Genomic DNA, 22,531 nt, shown 5'->3' with positions numbered 1-22,531 from the left:
TCTATACTTCCGGTGGGCTGTTCCCCGCCGATGATTGGTCGCCAGAGTTCTATTTATCCCATTGGCTGCAATGTTCCCCGTTCTGATCTGCCATTGGTCGAACCGCTGCCAAAAAGCTACATATCAAAGATCTTAGAGCAGCTGCTACATATGGCAAGATAATTAATTTTAACATCATCGTTTTTTTTTAAGTGATTAAAATAATATAAATTAATACGAGATAAAATAATAAAAAGTAAAAACGATATATATAAAATAAGAGAAGATAAAATAAGCAACTGCAGATGCTAGAATCTTCAGCAAAATAAAAACACTTCAAAATGTCAGAATAACTCTGAAGGTCAGGCAGCATCTCTGGAGGGAATGAACAAAGGAGGCTTCTTTAGACTAAAGATAGACACAAAGTGCGGGAGTAACTCAGTGGGACAGGCATTCTTCAGACTAGACGACCTGAATTCCTTCCACAGATGCACCTGACCCTCTGACTTACTCTTACTTCTTCACTTTTTTTTTACATATGCTTATGTTTTAATTATAAAACGAAAGTCTACGTTACGATTGGCATGTTTAGTTCTTGGTGATAGAGTTGACTTTAATGTGGGGAAGGTGACTGACCAGTTTGAGCACCGCGAAGATTCGATTGTATCAAGTCACGTCAAATCAAGAGAGTTTATTGTCATGTGTCCCAGATAGGACAATGAAATTCCTGCTTGCTGCAGCACAACAGAATATTGTAACCGTAAATACAGAACAGTTCAGTGTGTCTATAAGGGGTGTGCACGTAAGGTCACTGGGTCATAGAGCTTGACGCACGCAGCCGCTCAATCCATCTGGAGGACATCCGTAACTTCCGGTATATGTTATTAATGCAAGAAACACGTACTTTCCGACCTGTTAAAAAACGCCAAAATGTTGAATTTTTGCGCTGTAAATAATTGTGGAAACCGGGGTAAGCGTGAGAGACATGTACCCAACTTCAGAATTCCAAACGTGAAACAAAATTAAGGTAAAATGAAGCGAGAGCCGAAGGGACAACAGCAGCTAAAGTGCTTGGCGAACATTGGCCATGCAGATATCGGGATTGAAAATATTGGGAATTATCGCGTTTGCTCACTGCATTTCATCAACAGTAAGGCATTATTTGTGTTTTTTCTTGATTCCTTTGGTATATAAAAAGTCTCAGAAGTGATAAATCTGGCTGTAAATTTTGCTTCAGTGGCATTTTCTTTTTGTACAACCCACGTGAGAACCATGGGCGATTTAAAAATTTTACAGCATTTTAAGAAATAATGCCTTAGTTGATGAAGCAGTGAGCAAACTACCAATGTTCGCCAAGCACTTCGGCTGTTGTTGTCCCTTCAGCTCTCGCTTCTATCTACCGTCATTTCACCTCACTTTTGGAATTCTGAAGTAGGCTAAATGGCTCTCACGCCTATCCCGATTTCCATAATTATTTACAGCGCAAAAATTGACCATTTAGGCGGGTTTTAACGGGCCCGCTACGCTGGAAACAATGGTCAGTGCTTACTTGCCGTTCATCACGTGTACTCCAGTTGGCGTAGCGTAGCAACAGCACGGGTCATGGGCCGTGACCCGACTGCCGTGCAACCTCCCTATATAGCATAGATCATATATATACACATCAATAAACAGATAAAGTGCAATGGGTTGTTATAGTTCAGAGTTTGTTTGATGGAGAGTTTAATAGCCTGATGGCTGTGGGGGAAGTTGCTGTTCCTGAACCTGGATGTACCAGATTTCAGGCTTCTGTACCTTCTACCTGATGGCAGCGGAGAGATGAGTGTGTGGCCAGGATGGTGTGGGGTCCTTGATGATGTTGGCAGCCTTTTTGAGGCAGCGACTGCGATAGATCCCTTCGATGGTGGGGAGGTCAGAGCCGATGATGGGTAGTGGTCACAACTTTCTGCATTCTTTTCCACTCCTGGACGCTCAGGTTGCCGAACCAAGCCACGAAGGAACCGGTCAGCATGCTCTCTACTGTGCACCTGTGGAAGTTCGAGAGACTCCTCTTTGACATACCGACTCTCCGTAATCTTCTTAGGAAGTAGAGGCGCTGATATGCTTTCTTTATAATTGCATCGGTATGGTGGGACCAGGAAAGATCATTTGAAATATGCACGCCCAGGAATCAGTATTGCAATATGAGTTTATGACTGGTGAAAATTGCACTCCCTGTTAATAGGCTGTGGGCCGAGCGTCGCAAATGTGTCTAGAATTTAACTTTCGTGACCCATGTCTGGTATCTACTTGAAATTTGGTACAGTTAGATAGAATATAATTGAGAAGGAATTCGTAACTCGTCAGTGTCAAAAGTTGCACACTATTTAATTAAGCTAATTAGAAAATTAGATAGAAAAAGTAAGCGTCATCTAGTGCTCAATGCTCATATTACTCATATGGGGAGCCTAATACCAAGCTGCAGTCTATTTAAACCATATATTATTAACATCATCATATCATGACTAAAACTCTCATCTTGTATGTGTGTATATGTGTCTTTAGATTTTCACAAAAACACTACACGGTAACAACAAGATTTTTACATATTCTGATTCACATTTTTCCCCTCATAGCATTGATCAAGTTCACTCAAGATTGGATCCTGTATTTCGCGATTAAAGCTTTAAAAATTCCAACTTTCACAAGATTTTTACTGTTAAAATCATTCCTCACAGTTTCCAACACACTTCGATACAAAGTTGCAAGATAGGAACATTCTGAACTTAGTCCTTCAACAAGAGGGGGAGCGCCAATTGGTATTGGAATTGGAACTGCTGCAGCAGGCGGGGGAGGTGCAATAGGAATTTATTTTAAAATCCACTGCTGAGAGAGGCAGGGAAGTGCTGGAATCTGACGTTCTGGAATGGCTTCAGTTGGGGGACCACGCCTCTTGTGGGGGCTACAGGTTAGTGGTGCAATATTACGTTGGGCAACGGGTTGCGTTGGGGGACAAGGCCTCCCGTGTGACAGGGACCCAATGGGTCCCAGTTGGGGTAGTACCACACACACACACACACACACACACACACACACACACACACACACACACACACACACACACACACACACACACACACACACACACACACACACACACACACACACACACACACACACACACACACACACACACACACACACACACACACACACACACACACAACACACACACACACACACACACACACACACACCTATATTACTAAAAGTCTGATCTTGACCACTTCCTGTTGTTCTCTATAATGATTTTAGAAAAAATGCTGCCAATTATGGCTGTGATTTTTGGCCATCTTACTCAGAGTTCCCCTCCACCGTGCAGGACAAGAGGATTTTTCCCATCAATGAAAAATAAATGAGTTATCAGTGTTTAATAAATGTTGAGATTCTCTCTCCTGAAGGCCACACCCCTTCTGGAGGGACTATAAAACCCAGAAGTGTTCAGTGCTTCAGTCAGTCTCTGCAAGATGGGGGAAGCGAGAGGGTCATGTCTCTCAGTCTGAGCTGTGAATAATACTGAACACATGTCTACTAAACTGTGAGTGGTTTTACTGACCTGTCAGTGCCCTTAATATGGTTTGAAAATATAGCTTGGAAATGCTAAAGTTGTGTTGCCTTTGGTTCGGAAATGCCAAAGCTATGTTGCCTTTGGTTTGGAAATGCTAAAGCTGCGTTGCCTTTGGTTTGGAAATGCTAAAGCTGCGTTGCCTTTGGTTTGGAAATGCTAAAGTTGCCTTGCCTTTGGTTTGGAAATGCTAAAGCTGCCGTGCATAATTAAAGTTGCCTTGCCTTCTATATAATTAAACGTCTAATCTTGACCACTTCCTGTTTGCGCTTTATATTGATTTTAGAAAAAAACGCTACCACGTATGGCTGTGATTTTTGGCCATCTTACTCTGTCCCCCTCCGCTCATCAGGTGCCGAGGATGTTTCCTATCGATGAAAAATAAAAGAGTTATTCGTGTTTAAAAAATGTTGAGATTCTCTCTCCTGTCAATCACGCCATGAAGAACACGCCCCTTCTAGTGGGAGGGGGGAGAGACTATAAAACCCAGAAGTGTGGGGGTGGCTCAGTCTCTGCAAGATGGAGAAGGGAGAGGTCTAATTAACCGCCTAATTGATGGGTGAGGGCAGATCCTGTGCGTTCCCCCGTTTACTGAACCCCACTGACTGCCAGTGGGCAGAGTGGGAGTCACGCCCATAGTGGGACTGAGGCAGTGCCAGGCTGGGGGAAGGCTAAGGCATCTTCCACTGAGAGGAAAATGCCTAACCCTAATTCTCCCCCCTTTCAGATTTGCCCACGGCTGAAGCTGGAGCCGCTTTGGGACCGGCTGTGGGCTCCGTAAGTGTGGAGGCTCAATACATCCACCTCGGCCAGCATGCCCTTCTGGATCATCATGGTGATGATGGTGGGGAGCAGCACTGCCCTGCATGCCACCCGGGCCACCTTCTGAGCCCCCTCCTCTACTCCCTCTTCACCTATGACTGCACACCTGTACATGGTACTAACACCATCATCAAGTATGCAGATGATACAACGGTGATTGGCCTCATCAGCAACAACGATGAGCTGGCCTACAGGGAGGAGGTCCAGCACTTAGCAGCATGGTGTGCTGACAACAACCTGGCCCTTAACTCCAAGAAGACCAAGGAGCTCATTGTAGACTTCAGGAAGTCCAGAGGCGGCACGCACACCCCCATCCACATTAACGGGACGGAGGTGGAACGTGTTTCTAGCTTCAGGTTCCTGGGAGTCAACATCTCCGATGACCTCTCTTGGACCCACAATACCTCTACTCTGATCAAGAAGGCTCATCAGCGTCTCTTCTTCCTGAGGAGACTGAAGAAGGTCCATCTGTCTCTTCAGATCCTGGTGAACTTCTACCGCTGCACCATCGAGAGCATCCTTACCAACTGCATCACAGTATGGTATGGCAACTGCTCTGTCTCCGACCGGAAGGCATTGCAGAGGGTGGTGAAAATTGCCCAACGCATCACCGGTTCCACGCTCCCCTCCATTGAGTCTGTCCAAAGCAAGCGCTGTCTGCGGAGGGCGCTCAGCATCGCCAAGGACTGCTCTCACCCCAACCATGGACTGTTTACCCTCCTACCATCCGGGAGGCGCTACAGGTCTCTCCGTTGCCGAACCAGCAGGTCGAGGAACAGCTTCTTTCCGGCGGCTGTCACTCTACTCAACAACGTACCTCGGTGACTGCCAATCACCACCCCCCCCCTCCGGACACTTATTATTTTTTTTATTCAAATCGTTTGCTATGTCGCTCTTCAAGGGAGATGCTAAATGCATTTCGTTGTCTCTGTACTGTACACTGACAATGACAATTAAAATTGAATCTGAATCTGAATCTGAATCTTCAGCATCCCCATAGCGCCAGCTCCGCCAGTCCGCCCACTCACTCACTGCAAAACCGGCCGGTCAACAACCCGATCGACCGCTCGTAGCACCCACCACCCCTCCCAACAGCCCGACCAACTGACTGACTGACCCTGACCCTGACCCTAATTCTAATCATAACCCTAGCTCTACATTTTTATTTATCATTTTTATTTAACAGTTCACATCATAACTTTACAACGATAAATCAGTTGTAAAAAAAAATTATCAGCAAGGTTAGCATTACCTTTATTCCTTCGAAACCTTGTTATGGTTTTGATGTAATTAGGAGTTAGCCATGATCCGAGTGCTCGCTGCCTAACTGGCATGAAACAAAGCGCGTGATTGGTCAATTGGCGTCTGACTCAATGTCAAATGTGCGTTGATTGGACAATTACTACTCGGAAAATTTTAGGTATTTCTCATATGAACAGGCACTTTAAAATCAGTGAAAATATAACTGCTCCAGTTTCCGTGCTGTATGAGTCTGATTGTGTGGTGGTTGGTTTGCATGAAAGTCCTTGTTTTTACGGGTACCACTAAATGTGGCGCTCATTGATTAGTAGATACAAGATCTGAAGTGAAGCAACACCAGAAAATGCAGAAACATTCCGCAGAGAAGCAGTCAGTGAATGGTGAAGAAATAAATACAAAGAACTGCAGATGCTGGTTAATACACAAGGACATAAAGTGCTGGAGTAACTCAGCAGGTCAAGTCACCTATCCTTGGTCTCCAGAGATGCTGCCTGACCTGCTGAGTTACTCCTGCACTTTGTGTCCAATAGGCGAATGGTTCAGCTTCTGATGAAAGACAATACCATCACCTCTCAAATGACAACAATCAGCGAAGAAGGGTCCAGACCCGTGTCCGAGCGGACTCGCTGAGTTGCTCCACCAATTTGTGTTTTGAACAGAGTTAACATTTAAGGTCGACACAAGGAACTACAAATGCTGGAATCTTGTACCAAAAAAACCCCTAAAAGTGCTGGAGGAACTCAGCGGATCAGGCAGCATCAGTAACATGTAAAAAATAGAAACATAGAACTGCAGATGCTGGTTTCTCTTTTCTCAGAGGCTGCCTGACCGGCTGAGTAACTGCAGCATTCCGTCTCTATCTTTGGTGTAAACTGGCATCTGCAGTTCCTTCCTGCACATCCACATGCTCTCCTATTTTTGGTTCAATCGAACATCTGGAGTTTAATCCAGTATTCTTCATCAGTCTGAAAAAGGGTCTCAACTCGAATCGTCAACCATTCCTTCTCTCCAGACATGCGGCCTGACCCGCTGAGTTATATTTCAGTATTTTGTGTCAATCTGGAGTTTTATTCGGCTTGTTGCCATGTTGACATCCTGGGATGTCAGGACTTTCATATGAAGAAAGACTGGATTTGGATTCGCTAGAATTTAGAAGATTGAGGGGGGATCTTATAGAAACTTACAAACTTCTTAAGGGGTTGGACAGGCTAGATGCAGGAAGATTGTTCCCGATGTTGGGGAAGACCAGAACAAGGGGTCACAGTTTAAGGATAAGGGGGAAATCTTTTAGGACCGAGATGAGGAAAACATTTTTCACACAGAGAGTGGTGAATCTCTGGAATTCTCTGCCACAGAAGGTAGTTGAGGCCAGTTCATTGGCTATATTTAAGAGGGAGTTGGATGTGGCCCTTGTGGCTAAAGGGATCAGGGGGTATGGAGAGAAGGCAGGTACGGGATACTGAGTTGGATGATCAGCCATGATCATATTGAATGGCGGTGCAGGCTCGAAGGGCCGAATGGCCTACTCCTGCACCTATTTTCTATGTTTCTATGTTTCTATGAGACAATCCCACCTTGGGTGTGCAGGGATTGGTGGGCGCAGGGTGCCTTCCTGGGACTGGCCAATCAAAACCTTGTCGTTCAGTGAGAATTACATCTCCTGGGTCCTAATTAGAGGAGGTTGCGTGCCCTGTGATTTGCGAGAACAGCATGGCATAGACTGGAAACAGGCCCATCGACCCCAACTTGCCCCCACCGGCCAACACGTCCCAGCTACACTAGTTCCACCTGCCTGTGGTTTGGTCCATATCCAGAGGAAGAAGATTGAACATTATTGCCTTCCATCACAATGAGGAATAGAAACATAGAAAATAGGTTTTATGTGGTTGTATGTCTTGTTGCTTTTCGCTTAGTATGGCTGTATGGTAACTCAAATTTCACTGTACCTTAATTGGTACACGTGACAATAAACTGACCTTGAAACTTTGAACCTTGAAACATGTCCTATCCATGTACCTGTGTAAGAAGGGACTGCAGATGCTGGTTTAAACCGAAGATAGACCCAAAAAGCTGGAGTAACTCAGCGGGACAGGCAGCATCGCTGGAGAGAAGGAATGGGTGACGTTTCAGGTCAGTCTACCCCATGACAGAAGGGGGGAGGAGTTGTACAGTTTGATAGCCACAGGGAAAAAGGATCTCCTGTGGTGTTCTGTGCTGCATCTTGGTGGAACCAATCTGAGGAGGGTCTCGACCCAAAACGTCACCCGTTCCTTTTCTCCTGAGAATGGCCTGTCCCTGCTGAATTACTCCAGATATTTGTGTCTATCTTGGTGGAACCAGTCTGTTGTTAAAGGCAAAGATTGGTTGAAGGTGCTCCTCAGGTTGACCACGTTCTATATGATTGGTTGGGTGGGGGGGGGGGGGGTAGGAGGCTTCTAACTCGCTGATTGGTGGGATCGGCCTGTGCTGTGATTGGCCACGGCGTGAGGCCTCGTTCCCTGTGATTGGTGACAGTAACAACGCTTCATGATTGGCCGGGTGGTGGAGGCTTCGCGATCGCTGATTGGTGGGAAATGGCCTGAGGTGTGATTGGCCACCAGATGAGGCTTCACACCCTGTGATTGGTGACAGCAAGTTGCTTACGTGATTGCATCTATGGAGCGAATGAAATAGGTAATGTTTCGGGCCGAAACCCTTCTTCAGACTCCTTTTAGATGAGGGGGCCTAGAGAATGGAATGCGCGGAGGCGGCGGAGAGTGTCTGAGGTGTCTTGAACATAGGTAGGAAGGGATTTGACCAAGGGGGATAGGATGGAGTCAAGGTATGTGGAGATGAGTTCGGTGGGGCACGAACAGGCAGAGACAATGGGACTACCGGGACAGTCAGCCTTGTGGATTTTGGGGAGAAGGTAAAAATGGGCCGTGCAGCGTTGGGGAACGATGAGGTTGGAGGCTCGGTCGGGCAGGGCGTGGGAGTTGATGAAGTCGGTGATGGTGCTAGAGTTGATGAAGTCGGTGATGGTGCTAGAGTTGATGGAGTTGATGAAGTCGGTGATGGTGCTAGAGTTGATGGAGTCGAATCGGTGATGGTGCTAGAGTTGATGAAGTCGGTGATGGTGCTAGAGTTGATGGAGTTGGTGAAGTCGGTGATGGAGTTGATGAAGTCGGTGATGGTGCTAGAGTTGATGAAGTCGGTGATGGTGCTAGAGTTGATGGAGTTGATGAAGTCGGTGATGGTGCTAGAGTTGATGAAGTCGGTGATGGTGCTAGAGTTGATGAAGTCGGTGATGGTGCTAGAGTTGATGGAAGTTGATGAAGTGCTGGAGTTGATGAAGTCGGTGATGGTGCTAGAGTTGATGAAGTCGGTGATGGTGCTAGAGTTGATGGAGTTGATGAAGTCGGTGATGGTGCTAGAGTTGATGAAGTCGGTGATGGTGCTAGAGTTGATGAAGTCGGTGATGGTGCTAGAGTTGATGAAGTCGGTGATGGTGCTGGAGTTGATGAAGTCGGTGATGGTGCTAGGTGATGGAGTTGATGAAGTCGGTGATGGTGCTAGAGTTGATGAAGTCGGTGATGGTGCTAGAGTTGACGAAGTTGACGAAGTCGGTGAAGGTGCTAGAGTTGATGAAGTCGGTGATGGTGCTAGAGTTGATGAAGTCGGTGATGGTGATAGAGTTGATGAGTGATGGTGCTTGAGTTGATGAAGTCGTCGAGTGGTGGAGTGCTGAGAGTTGATGGAGTTGATGAAGTCGGTGATGGTGCTAGAGTTGATGAAGTCGGGTGATGGTGCTAGAGTTGATGGAGTTGATGAAGTCGGTGATGGTGCTAGAGTTGATGGAGTGGATGAAGTCGGTGATGGTGCTAGAGTTGATGAAGTCGGTGATGGTGCTTGATGAAGTCGGTGATGGTGCTGAAGTTGATGAATGCGGTGATGGTGCTAGGGTTGATGATGTCGGTGATGGTGCTGGAGTTGATGAAGTCGGTGAGGGTGCTAGAGTTGATGAAGTCGGTGATGGTGCTAGAGTTGAGTTGATGAAGTCGGTGATGGTGCTAGAGTTGATGAAGTCGGTGATGGTGCTAGAGAGTTGATGAAGTCGGTGATGGTGCTAGAGTTGATGAAGTCGGTGATGGTGCTGGAGTTGATGGTCGGTGGTGGTGCTAGGAGTTGATGGAGTTGATGAAGTCGGTGATGGTGCTAGAGTTGATGAAGTCGGTGGTGGTGCTAGAGTTGATGGAGTTGATGAAGTCGGTGATGGTGCTAGAGTTGATGGAATCAGTGATGGTGCTAGTTGATGGAGTTGATGAAGTCGGTGATGGTGCTAGAGTTGATGGAGTCGGTGATGGTGCTGGAGTTGACGGTCGGTGATGGTGCTAGAGTTGATGAAGCCGGTGATGGTGCCAGTTTCTCCAGCTTTTTTGTCTTCCTTCGATTTTCCAGCATCTGCGGTTCCTTCTTGAACGCTTACGTGTTTGGGCGGGATGAGGCTTCGCGCCCTGTGATTGGCGCCAACAACCTGCTTACGTGATTGGGCGACCGGTGATTGGTGGAACAGTTCGCGATGTGATTGGTGTGCGAGCGACTTGGTGGGAAGTCTGTGATGTGATTGGCCGTGAGGGGGAGGGTGTGAGGCTTCGATGCCGCTCATTGGCGGTGATTGGTGGCCGCGGGCCGCCGCTGCCATTGGCGGGGAGGGAGGGTCGGCAGGGAAACGGGAAGCGGCGGCCGAGGGGCGGGGAGGAGAGCGAGAGAGAGAGAGAGGAGGGAGCGGCCGCTCGTTGGGACTGACCGGGTCGTGAGGCGGCGGCGGCAGCGGCGGGACCGAAGGCGGAGGGCGAGGACGAGGAGGACCAGGAGAACCAACCCAAGCTGTTCCTCGGCCCTGACCGTGAGCCGCTGGCCGCCGAGGAGCGGGAACTGTTGCTCGGCGGAGGCTGCGGGCCGCAGCGACGGGCGTCTCGCCGCTGAACGTGGGGGAAAATGGGCTGCCTGTTCTCCAGGAAATCCAAAGCGAAAAAACAGGAGAAGCCGGCGGTGGAGGAAGAGCCGCTGAAGCAGTACAGCTGGGACAAGCGGGCCAAGGAGGTGAGGGGTGGGCGAGGGGGGGGGGTGGGGGGGGGGGAGGAGGGGTGGTGGGGGGTGAGGGGGTGGGAGGGGGGGGTGTGGGGGGAGAGGGGGTGGGGGGGGGGGGTGGGGGAGAGGGGTGGGTGGGGTGTGGGGGGGGGTCGAGGGAGAGAGGGTGGGTGGGGGGGTGTCGAGGGGAGAGGGGGTGTGGGGGGGGGGGGGAGGGAGAGGGTGGGTGGGGTTGTCGAGGGGAGAGGGGGGGGGGGTGAGGGGAGAGGGAGAGGGGAGGGGGGTGGGGGTGTGTCGAGGGGAGAGGGAGGGTGGGGGGTGTCGAGGGGAGAGAGGGTGGGGGGGGGCGGGAGGGGGTGAGGTAGGGAGGGAGGGGGGTGCAAGGGGGAGGGAGGGGGTGGGGGGGGGGGGGGGAGGGGTGGGGGGGGGGGTGTCGAGGGGAGAGGGTGGGGGGGGAGGGAGAGGGTGGGTGGGGGTGTCGAGGGGAAGGGAGGGGGGTGTGGGGGGGGTTGTCGAGGGGAGAGGGGGTGGGGGGGTGGGGAGGGGAGAGGGGGGGGGGGGGTGTCGAGGGGAGAGGGAGGGTGGGGGGTGTCGAGGGGGGAGGGTGGGTGTGGGGGGTGTCGAGGGGAGAGGGTGGGTTGGGTGGGGGGGGGTGTCGAGGGGAGAGGGTGTGGGGGGTGTCGAGGGGGAGAGGGTGGGTGGGGGGTGTCGAGGGGAGAGGGTGGGTGGGGGGGTCGAGGGGAGGGAGGGAGGGGGTGGGGGGTGTCGAGGGAAGGGGTGGGTAGGGAGAGGGGGGGGTGGGCGAGGGAGAGGGTGGGGTTTGGGTGTCGTGGGGTGAGGGCGGGGGGGGTGTCGAGGGGAGAGGGTGGGGGGGGGGTGTCGAGGGAAGGGTGGGGTTTGGGGGTAGGGGAGAGGGGGTGGGTAGGGGATGTCGAGGGTTGGAAGAAATTGGTTGTTTGTTGTGTTTTAAGGTTCAGTGTATTCAGGACTGGGGTAAATAGATATTTGGGAGGAGGGGAGATAAACTGTAGTTGTTTAAAACAAATCAGAAATAAACATAAAATGCCAGAGATTCTTGTCAGTGACTGTAGATAGAAGTCGTCAACATGACCAAGAACACGACCAAGACTTGGTCAACAGTATAGTCGTGGTGGACCGGGCGGTGTCGACATCTTATTGAGTTGACTCGAGGGATAGTCTTTAGGCAGTGGGACTGAGTCAGAGTAGAGGGAAGGAGGTTTTCCTCCTCTGTAGTTGTGACCTGTAGGGTCAGAGTTTAAAAAGTTGTACAGTTTGACAGCAAGCCCTTCAGTCCAACTCGTCCATGCCGACCAACTAAGATGCCCCAACTAAGTTAGTCCCATTTGCCTAGGTTTTGCTTGTATTCATCTAAACTTTTCCTATCCATGACCACCTGTCCAAATGTCTTTTAAATGTTGCTATTTTATATGTCTCAATCACTTCCTCTGGCAGCTCATTCCACATATAACCGTATAACAGTTACAGCACGGAAGCAGGCCATCTCGGCCCTACAAGTCTGTGCCGAACAATTATTTTCCCTTAGTCCCACCTGCCTGCACTCATACCATAACCCTCCATTCCCTTCTCATCCATATGCCTATCCAATTTATTTTTAAATGATACCAATGAACCTGCCTCCACCACTTCCACTGGAAGCTCATTCCACACCGCTATCACTCTCTGAATAAAGAAGTTCCCCCTCATGTTACCCCTAAACTTCTGTCCCTTAATTCTGAAGTCATGTCCTCTTGTTTGAATCTTTCCTATTCTCAAAGGGAAAAGCTTGTCCACATCAACTCTGTCTATCCCTCTCATCATTTTAAAGACCTCTATCAAGTCCCCCCTTAACCTTCTGCGCTCCGGAGAATAAAGACCTAACTTATTCAACCTTTCTCTGGAACTTAGTTGTTGAAACCCAGGCACCATTCTAGTAAATCTCCTCTACTCTCTCTCCCTCAGCCCGTCTCCGCATCTTCCTTTCTCCCAACATTCTAGTAAATCTCCTGCACACTTTCAAGCTTAATGGTATCATTTGTAAAGCAGGTTGAACAAAATATTCCTAACATGGCCTTGCCAATGTCTTGTACAACTGTAACTCAATGCCCCAACTTCTGTACTCAGTTCCCTGACCGACGAAGGTCAGCGTGCCGAAGGCCTCGCACTTATTTGAATTAAACTCCATTTTTCATTCCTCAGCCCACTTGCCTAGCAGATCAAGATCCTGCTATGGTTCTTTGTAACCTTGTAAATTTTGGTGTCAAGAAAGTGGTTGTAGCTTTTGCTGATTATTCTTCAGGATGGGTTCTCTGCTCTTCTGTAAAGCCAATATTGAAAACCAAGAACCTCCTGGACCTGGTCAAGAGATGTATTTTAATTCAATAGCAGAAATAGAAGATGCAGGCCAAACATGCTGTTGAAATATTGAAGCAAAGAACTGCAGATGCTGGCATATAGGGAGGTTGCACGTAGTCACTGGGTCATAGGGCTTGACGCACGGAGCCGCTCAATCCATCTTGAGAACATCCGTAACTTCCGGTATATGTTATTAATGCAAGAAACGCGTACTTTCCAAACTGTTAATAACCACTAAAATGTTGAATTTTTGCGTTATAAAAAATTGTGGAAGTTGGGGTTAGTGTGAGAGACATGTACCCAACTTCAGAATTCCAAAAGTGAAATGAAATGAAGGTAAAGAGAAGCGAGAGCTGAAGGGACAACAGCAGCTAAAGTGCTTGGCGAACATATTGGTCGTGCAGATATCGGAATTGAAAATATTGGGAACTATCGCGTTTGCTCACTGCATTTCATCAACAGTAAGGCATTATTTGTGGTTTTTTTTTATTCCTTTGGTATCTAAAAAGCCTCAGAAGTGGCTGTAAATTTTGCTTCAGACGCGTTTTCTGTTTGTATGTGAAAACCCACTTGAGAACCATGGGCGATTTAAAAAAAAAATTACAGCCAGATTTATCACTTCTGAAACTTTTTAGATGCCAAAGGAATCAAGAAAAAACACAAAAAATGCCTTAGTTGATGAAATGCAGTGAGCAAACGGCCAATGTTCGCCAAGCACTCTGGCTGTTGTCCCTTCAGCTCTCGCTTCTATCTACCGTAATTTCTCCTCACTTTTGGAATTCTGAGGTAGGCTAAATGTCTCTCATGCTTATCCCGTTTTCCATAATTATTTACAGGGCAAAAATTGACAATTTTGAAGGGTTTTAACGGGCCCGCTACGCTGGAAACAATTGTGAGTGCTTACCTGGAGTTCATCGCGTGCACTCAATTTGGAGTAGTGTAGCAACAGCACGGGTCATGGGTCGTGACCCAACTGCCATGAAACTCCCTATAGACCCAAAGTGCTGGAGTAACTCAGTGGGTCAGGCAGCATCTCTGAAGAAAAGGAATAGGGGATGTTTCGGATCGGGGCAGGTTCAGGTTCTGAAGAAGGGTCCTGATCCAAAATGTCACTTATCCCTTTTCTCTGCAGACCTGCTGAGCTACTCCAGCACTTTGTGTCTATCTATACTTGTTGAAATATGTTGGGTGTAGAGATAGCAAACCTAATGTTGAACAGAATAAGCATTGAATCATACACTTGTTTGGCGTGGGAGGCGGGAACTGTATTTTTCCGCTCTTGGTTAACATGACAATTCCAATTAGCTGTCTTGTCATCCTCCCAATTTAGCTATTTTTTTTAATACAATCAATTATGTGCAATGTTAAGAAGTAGTGAGCACATTTATTTATTTTTGGATTTGTGGCCAATATGCTGCTAGCTTATGCGGTCATTGGTAATTTCTGTAGATTTTCACAACCCAATAGACTTCCTGTCAGAGCTCTGATCTCCCCACCCCATTCCAATAATGCCCCCTAACTAATTCTCTTGCTTTCCTCCTGTAATATTTTGCATGGGTTTTGGTTTAGGATTTGTTGCTACAGGTATAACATGTTGCTTTAATGAATGTTATATTGCTCATAGTAAATACATCTGGTTACAAGGAATATCATGCACTGTGGTGTGTCGGCGTGCATTAAATAGCTGTAGGTTGACTTTCACAACAGAAAAGACTTCAGTTTTTACTCTGATGCAGCACAAGTACGTTATTTCCTGTATCAGTTGGACCATGTCCTCTCAATTGGTTTGCAGTAGAATCTTTTCTAAATTTGGTGGTTATTTTCAGTAAAAATGGGAACCACCATCTTTACTGCTCCAAATCAAAGTTAAAAATCCATTCCATTTGATGCAGAAATGCAAGTTGAAAACATGGTCTGGCCCCCTGTGCTGGCTCCTTTATTATTTCAGTACTAATTCACTGCATTAACTCGTATCCCTTGATTCCTTTAATATTAAAAGACCAATTTCTGTCTTAAATATACTCAGTGGTGGGGCCTCCACAACCGTCTTGGGTAGTGAATTTCCAAGTTTCACTTCATCTTTGTCCTGAATGGCTGACTCCTTATTCTCAAACTCCCAAGACGATTCAGCCCAGGGAAGCAACACCCTGTACCTCCCCTGTCAAACTCTGCAAGAAACATGTACATTTCAATCGCCATCTCATTCTACTCGAGCCATCCTGCTTGACCTCTCCTCTCATGTCAATCTGACTTGCACAGGAATGAATCTGCCCAACCTTTGCATGTGTCACAGGCATGTCCTTCCTTGGGTTGGGAGACAATATCTGTACGCAAGATTCTTGTTGTCTCATGAGGGACATATTGAAGCAACGGTTCTCTTGGTACCAAATCTTGGCAATAAAGGCCAACATACCATTTCCCTGCCTAATAGCTTGTTATACTTGCGTGTTAAGTTTTACTGATCCAGCACCTGGTGTCAACACATTTCAAACTCTCCACTTAAAAAAAAAAAAATATAGCAGTTTGTGATTTGGTTTATTAATTTGCCTATTTTTTTTGGTTGGAGGTTGTTTAATTTAATGTTGTTTCTGTGACTGTTTGGGTCGTTTGTCTAACTTTTTTCTTCTTCATTTTAATATACATTTGTGGTATATGTAACCTCATGCAGCTCCAAGATGAGTGAAAATCAGGTAACAAATTTCATGCCTGACTGTTTTGTAATGTTGACATTGTCACCATTTGGAGATAGTGGCTTTATGTAGAAACTTTAATTCCCAATTATTGCTTTTGACAACAACTGGCTTGTTACCCACTTTTAACACTAGCTCAGTATTGGCTCAGATCTGAGCCAATATCCCTATCCTGTTTCCTGTAACAAAAGACGAGGCTAATCTATTAATTTTACTTCCAAAAGATCTTTGGAAAATGTATTCCAATGGTTATAATTGAGTTGTTCGTTTGTTAAATATAATTGGTCATTAGTTTTTCTTCCCCCGCCCCATAACCTTACCAACGTCTACCCCTCTCATTCATTGAATCTCTATTAAAATTATTTCATTTGTTATTTACCGTTGGATTATTATGAATCAAATGAAGCTGGAGATCTTGCAAATAAATAATCATTGGTAAAATCATCCAGTTTCTTTAGAAAGGCTGTTGATAAAGCTCCTTGCCATAGTACTTATTTTCTGAATTTCAGAAGTGTGTGATATCGTAAATAGTGATTGGTTATCAAAAATTATAGCAGGATCTTGATCAGTTGGGCAAGTGGGCTGAGGAATGGTTAATGGAGTTCAATATAGATAAATGGAAGATGATTTTTAGGGAAGTCAAATTGGGGCAGGGCATTCACAGTGTACAGCAGGGCCCTGGGGACTGTTGTCAAGCAAAGGTGGAACTAGGAGTGCAGGTACATGGTTCATTGAAAGTGGTGTCACAGCTGGTTATGGTGGTTAAGATGATGTTTGGCACATGGGCCTTCATCAGCCAGGGTATTGAGTACAGAGGTCTGAAGAAGGGTCTCAATGTGAAATGTCACCCATTCCTTCTCTCCAGAGGTGCTGCCTGTCCCACTGACTTACTTTGGCATTTTGTCTATCTTTGGTGTAAAGCAGCATTTGCAGTTCCTCCCCACACATAGAGGTTGGGATGTCATGTTACAGTTGGTGAGGACACATTTGGAATATTGTGTTCAGTTTTGGTCTCTGTGCTGTAAGAAAGATGTTAAGCTGGAAAGGGTGCAGAGAAGATTTAAGAGGATGGGTAAGGTTTGTTCAGTGTGGGCAAGTTGGGCCAAATGGCCTGTTTGCATGCTGTATGGCTTAATGACTCTAACTAATTATTTAGGAAATACATTTGTTTGTGGAATAATATGCTTTACTTTTTTAAAACAGTTGCCATGCCTGACCCAATTCAAATTACTTTAAGACTAAGGATGTACGTTGCCGAAAGTTTACACTTGTCAGATCAAAGTAATCAAAATTGCTATTTGATCTGCAGTATATTTTAAATTACACTTGCCTGCTGCAGACCAGTTCGCTCCCATTTAAGGTTTGCTTCATTGGTACTGATTATCCTAAAATGATTACAGCAACAAAGGAGACCATTTGACCCTTCACATCTCAGCCAATTCTGTTTAAAAGCAATCCTGGTTGTTTTGTGCCCCCCCCCCCCCCCCCCCCCCCCCCCTTCTCCTTACTATCGTCCTGCTAATTCTTCCCATCTAGATATTTGGCGCCACCATTTTGAAATCTACAACTGAATCTACCTTCACCGTTAACCTTGGCAGTATGTTCCACCTTCCCTCTGCTCCTGATTTCCACTTGACCTTGCGTATAAAGTCTCGCTGGAATCAGCCTTTTAGGTACTAATTAGACAAACCAAACAAGTCTGTGCAGATAATTAGTAGATAATGAAAACTCAAGAGATTAATTTTGTGTTTACTGCAATCAATTCTAATTTTTGCTTTGGACAAAACAAACATTTATTTGCAAAACTGCTATGACGATTTTGTTATTTTGCCATGCAATAAACACACACATTTTCTAAACAAAGAGTGTTTATTTCAATGGGAAGAGAATGATATTTGGGCAATAAAAGCAAAAGTTCACCACCATTTTTCTATTTTATTTGCCAGTAAAAATGTAGGGGCCAAAAATGCAAGACACCAATAAACCCTTAATAATCTTAGTTAAAATTTTGCTGGTTGAATCTTAACTTCGTAATTATGCACATGAAAATTGGAATAAAAATTAACAAAAAATAAAATGGTTAGGATCGTGTTTATATTATCCGTCATTTTGTTCTTTGTCAGTGCTTACAATGCAACTAGAAAGGGAACTAACTTTTATAGATAATAGGTGCAGGAGTAGGCCATTTGGCCCTTCGAGCCAGCACCACCACCACCATTCAATGAGATCATGGCTGATCATCCACAATCAGTACCCCGTTCCTGCTTTCTCCCCATATCCTCTGAATCCGCTATCTTTAAAAGCCCTATCTAGCTCTCTCTTGAAAGTATCCAGAGAAGTCTCCACAACCCTCTGAGGCAGAGAATTCAACAGACTCGCAGCTCTCTGTGTGAAAAAAGTGTTTCCTCATCTCTGTTCTAAATGGCTTATCCCTTATTCTTAAACTGTGGCCCCTGGTTTTGGACACCCCCCATCAGGAACATGTTTGCTGCCTCTAGAGTGTCCAAACCCTTAATAATCTTATGTTTCAATAAGATACCCTCTCATCCTAAATTCCAGAGTATACAAGCCCAGCCGCACAATTCTCTCAGCATATGACAGTCTTGCCATCCCACAAATTAACATTGTGAACCTATGTCATACTCCCTCAATAGCAAGAATTTCCTCCCTCAAATTTGGAGACCAAAACTGCACACAATGTTCCAGGTGTGGTCTCACTAGGGCCCTGTACAACTGCAGAAGGACCTCTTTGCTCCTATACTCAGCTCTTGTTATGAAGGCCAACATGCCATTCGCTTTCTTCACTGCCTGCTGTACCTGCAAGCTTACTTTCATTGACCGATGAACAAGGACCCCTAGATCACGTTGTACTTCCCCTTTTCCCATCTTGACACCATTTAGATAATAATCTGCCTTCCTGTTTTTATTTTTTATTTTTATCATACAGTTTACAGGAAGGTGTTTTTGGTGTTTTTTTGATTAATCCCTATATGGAGATAAATAACATTTAACAGTTCTAAGGCTGTCATGTTTTATTGTTATTTGAAGAGTCTAGGGGTAATGAAACGGCAACTGACAAAAGCCATAGCTTGCTATTGAGTCTGTGTGCAAGGTCAATTTCTGGTGGAGCTTGTTTCCTGTGTTCAACGGAAAAATATTAACTCGGTTCCTATTTGGGGCACTTGTTGCACAAAGTGCAGAAGGCTTGTGCTTACCACACCATTTCCTGCGCTCTTCCCAAATTAAGGCAATCAGCTGAACATTTGTAACATGTCTATTTCTGACACCAACTGTAATTTGGTCACTCGTTCTAAAATGTGATTTTTATTTTTCTTAATTTCACACTGCCTCGGAAAAGCAGCCAATATACTCAAAGGCATACCCCATCCTGGTCATTCCTTTTTCTCCCTGTTCCCATCGGGTAGAAGGTACAGAAGCTTGAAAGCGTGCACCACCAGACTTGGAAACAGCTTCTTCCCCTCTGTTATCATGCTTCTAATTTAAACCTTCTTATTTGAATTTTGAATTTGACAGCAATTTGCATACATACAATGATAACAGACAGTGATAGTCAGGACATAATTGTACAACAGTATATAAATGACCCTCAAAACCCTTGCCCTTACCCACCCGGGGACAAACAACACTCGCATACGTACACATCCACACAGATACGATAAGATAAACAAAATGAAAATGAAAAAAAAAAAAAAAGGGGTGGGGGGTGGGGGTTGAGGGGATAGCAGCTGCAATAAGACAGAGCAGTGATAGAGGGCACTCAGTCCTCTTCCGAGTCCGGAAACAAGTTAAGAGAGTTAACAAGTTCCAGGAAAGGGTTCCATGTATCTAGGAATGTCTTGGTAGAGCCTTTGAGAGAGAACCTAAGTTTTTCAAGCTTTAAGTTGTAGAGCACCTCCTTGATCCAGTGGGCGTGTGTCGGGGGACAGGTAAGCCTCCAGTTAAGCAAGATCAGTCTCCGGGCTAACAAGGTTGTAAAAGCCAGGACCCGCTTCAACGCAACAGAGAGGTTGGTGTTGGGAGAAATACCAAAAATAGCTGACAGTGGGTTTGGAGGAATAGCCTCTGTTATCATGCTTCTAAACAGTCCTTCTATAAGTTGCAGTACTGTCCGATTCGCCTCTATCCCATTGTGGAAAATGGACTGTTGATGGAACTGGTGCTTTACAATGCTGAGGAACTATATTCTGCACTCTGTATTTTCCCTTTGTTCAACTATTGCATTTGAGTTTGGCTTGATTGTATTTATGTCTAATATCGGATTTGATTGTATGGTAGGCAGAAGCAAGCTTCGTACCTGTGACAATAATAAACCTAAGCCTCAATGATTGTGCCAGGTCGAGTATGTCACCTATTTGTTTTCCTGCAGGGCCTGTATTTGAATCCAATCCAAACCAGAATGTGCATTTCACACGTTTAATAAGACGCTGGTGAAATGTTTAGCAAGTCTCAGCCCTTCTGCATTGAGCTGTTTGGTGACACAGTTCAAAATCTGGTTCTTAATAATGGAAAATTGTTTTGTTCTAATATTTCTAATCCCATTTGTCCAGTAAGTGTATTCAAGGAGTTGTCCACGAGACAAAGCTGAGCATAAGATATATTGGTGGTGCAACATGATTTTGGGGATTCTAAATGTTATGCGACCAAAACTAATTCACTCTTTACACTTCATCTCATGAGATAGTTCTGAAAGGTGACCAAGACTTGGGTTCATCACTCCGACCGTATGTTTTGTTTCACCCTCTGCATGCCTCTGAACTGCCTTGGGATCTTTCACTGTACCAAAGCACATCGTAAATGCAAATGAAAATCTAAAAAAACTGCAGGTGTTGGGAATCCTGAAGTAAAAGCATAAAAATCTGGAAGAGCTCAGCAGATTGAGCAGCATCTGTGGAAAGATGAATCCCCATCAATAACTTTAATTCTGTTTCTCTTTCCACAATACATGCAAATCCGTCTTCACATAATTTCCTGTTTTACATTGTTTTGTCTCTAATTATGCACAGACTCAATCCATTTTATTCTTTCTACCCACCTGAAGCCTCCCTCTGTACCCCTTCCATTGTTCTTTTATTCCCCCTTCCTCCCAGGTGAAACATGGATGACTGACCTATTTTGGTCCAGCCTTCATCTGGCTGCATCTCCTATCCGCCTGTCTCAGGTTAAACCTAGCAGGTGCATATGAAGTGGCACAGTCCCTCCTCTTTTATAAATATAATTGCCTTGTTGGCTGTTATGCTGAATTCCAATTTAAGAACAAACAGGCCCCGGGTGTGCATCAGTTTATTTTTCCCCTGCAAGTCGGAAACGTCTGTTTTCTTTAGCTACCCTTATCATATATATCATATCATATCACACTACACACACTTGCTGTAATTCTTCAATTCCATCAAATATTCACCTTAACACTAATTCTTCCCTATAACTATTGGGCTATTAACACCATGACCTAAAAATAAACTCTGAACTATGAAGACCTGGGGGCATTAGAAACATAGAAACAGAAAATAGGTGCAGGAGTAGGCCATTCGGCACTTCGAGCCTGCACAGCCATTCGATATGATCATGGCTGATTATCCAACTCAGTATCCCATTCCTGCCTTCTCTCCATACCCCCTGATCCCTTTAGCCACAAGGACCACATCTAACTCCCTCTTAAATATAGTTTGTCTTTTTATACTTTTATTATTTAGTTTTTTTTTGTGTGTGAGTGTGTATGTGTATATATACCCTGAACCATCTTTACTTGTTTATTATATTGTATACAGAGTACTATGTTTACATATTCTGTTGTGCTGCTGCAAGTAAGAATTTATTTTTTCTGTCTGGTACATTTGACAATAAAACACTCATGACAGTATTTAGCCATGAATGAACACCATAAAACATGATAGGTATATACAAAAATGCTGGATGAAACTCAGCAGGTGAGGCAGCATCTATGGAGCGAAGGAAATAGAAACATAGAAATTAGGTGCAGGAGTAGGCCATTCAGCCCTTCGAGCCTGCACCGCCATTCAATATGATCATGGCTGATCATCCAACTCGGTATCCCGTACCTGCCTTCTCTCCATAACCCCTGATCCCTTTAGCCACAAGGGCCACATCTAACTCTCTCTTAAATATAGCCAATGAACTGGCCTCGACTACCCTCTGCGGCAGAGAGTTCCAGAGATTTACCACTCTCTGTGTGAAAAACGTTCTTCTCATCTTGGTTTTAAAGGATTTCCCCCTTATCCTTAAGCTGTGACACCTTGTCCTGGACTTCCCCAACATCGGGAGCAATCTTCCTGCATCTAGCCTGCCCAACCCCTTAAGAATTTGGTAAGTTTCTATAAGATCCCCTCTCAATCTCCTAAATTCTAGAGAGTATAAACCAAGTCTGTCCAGTCTTTCTTCATAAGACAGTCCTGACATCCCAGGAATCAGTCTGGTGAACCTTCTCTGCACTCCCTCTATGGCAATAATGTCCTTCCTCAGATTTGGAGACCAAAATTGTACGCAATACTCCAGGTGTGGTCTCACCAAGACCCTGTACAGCTGCAGTAGAACCTCCCTGCTCCTATACTCAAATCCTTTTGCTATGAAAGCTAACATACCATTCGCTTTCTTCACTGCCTGCTGCAGCTGCATGCCTACTTTCAATGACTGGTGTACCATGACACCCAGGTCTCGTTGCATCTCCCCTTTTCCTAGTCGGCCACCATTTAGATAA

The 22,531-nt window shown here is 45.5% G+C and overlaps 1 protein-coding gene across 1 annotated transcript in view; it reads left to right on the top strand.

The window, feature by feature from the left end:
* Nucleotides 1-10,463: 10,463 nt before the first annotated feature.
* Nucleotides 10,464-22,531, top strand: part of rp2 (RP2 activator of ARL3 GTPase) — a 28,631-nt gene continuing 16,563 nt past the window's right edge. Inside the window, exon 1 of the mRNA XM_055636488.1 lies at nt 10,464-10,747. Coding sequence (XP_055492463.1) covers nt 10,643-10,747 — 105 coding nt within the window. The 5' untranslated portion in view covers nt 10,464-10,642. The remainder of the gene's footprint in view (nt 10,748-22,531) is intronic.

This window comes from Leucoraja erinacea, chromosome 6 (assembly GCF_028641065.1).
Source record: "Leucoraja erinacea ecotype New England chromosome 6, Leri_hhj_1, whole genome shotgun sequence".
NCBI classification, from domain to species: domain Eukaryota; kingdom Metazoa; phylum Chordata; class Chondrichthyes; order Rajiformes; family Rajidae; genus Leucoraja; species Leucoraja erinaceus.
This window is presented reverse-complemented; position numbering and strand designations above follow the sequence as displayed.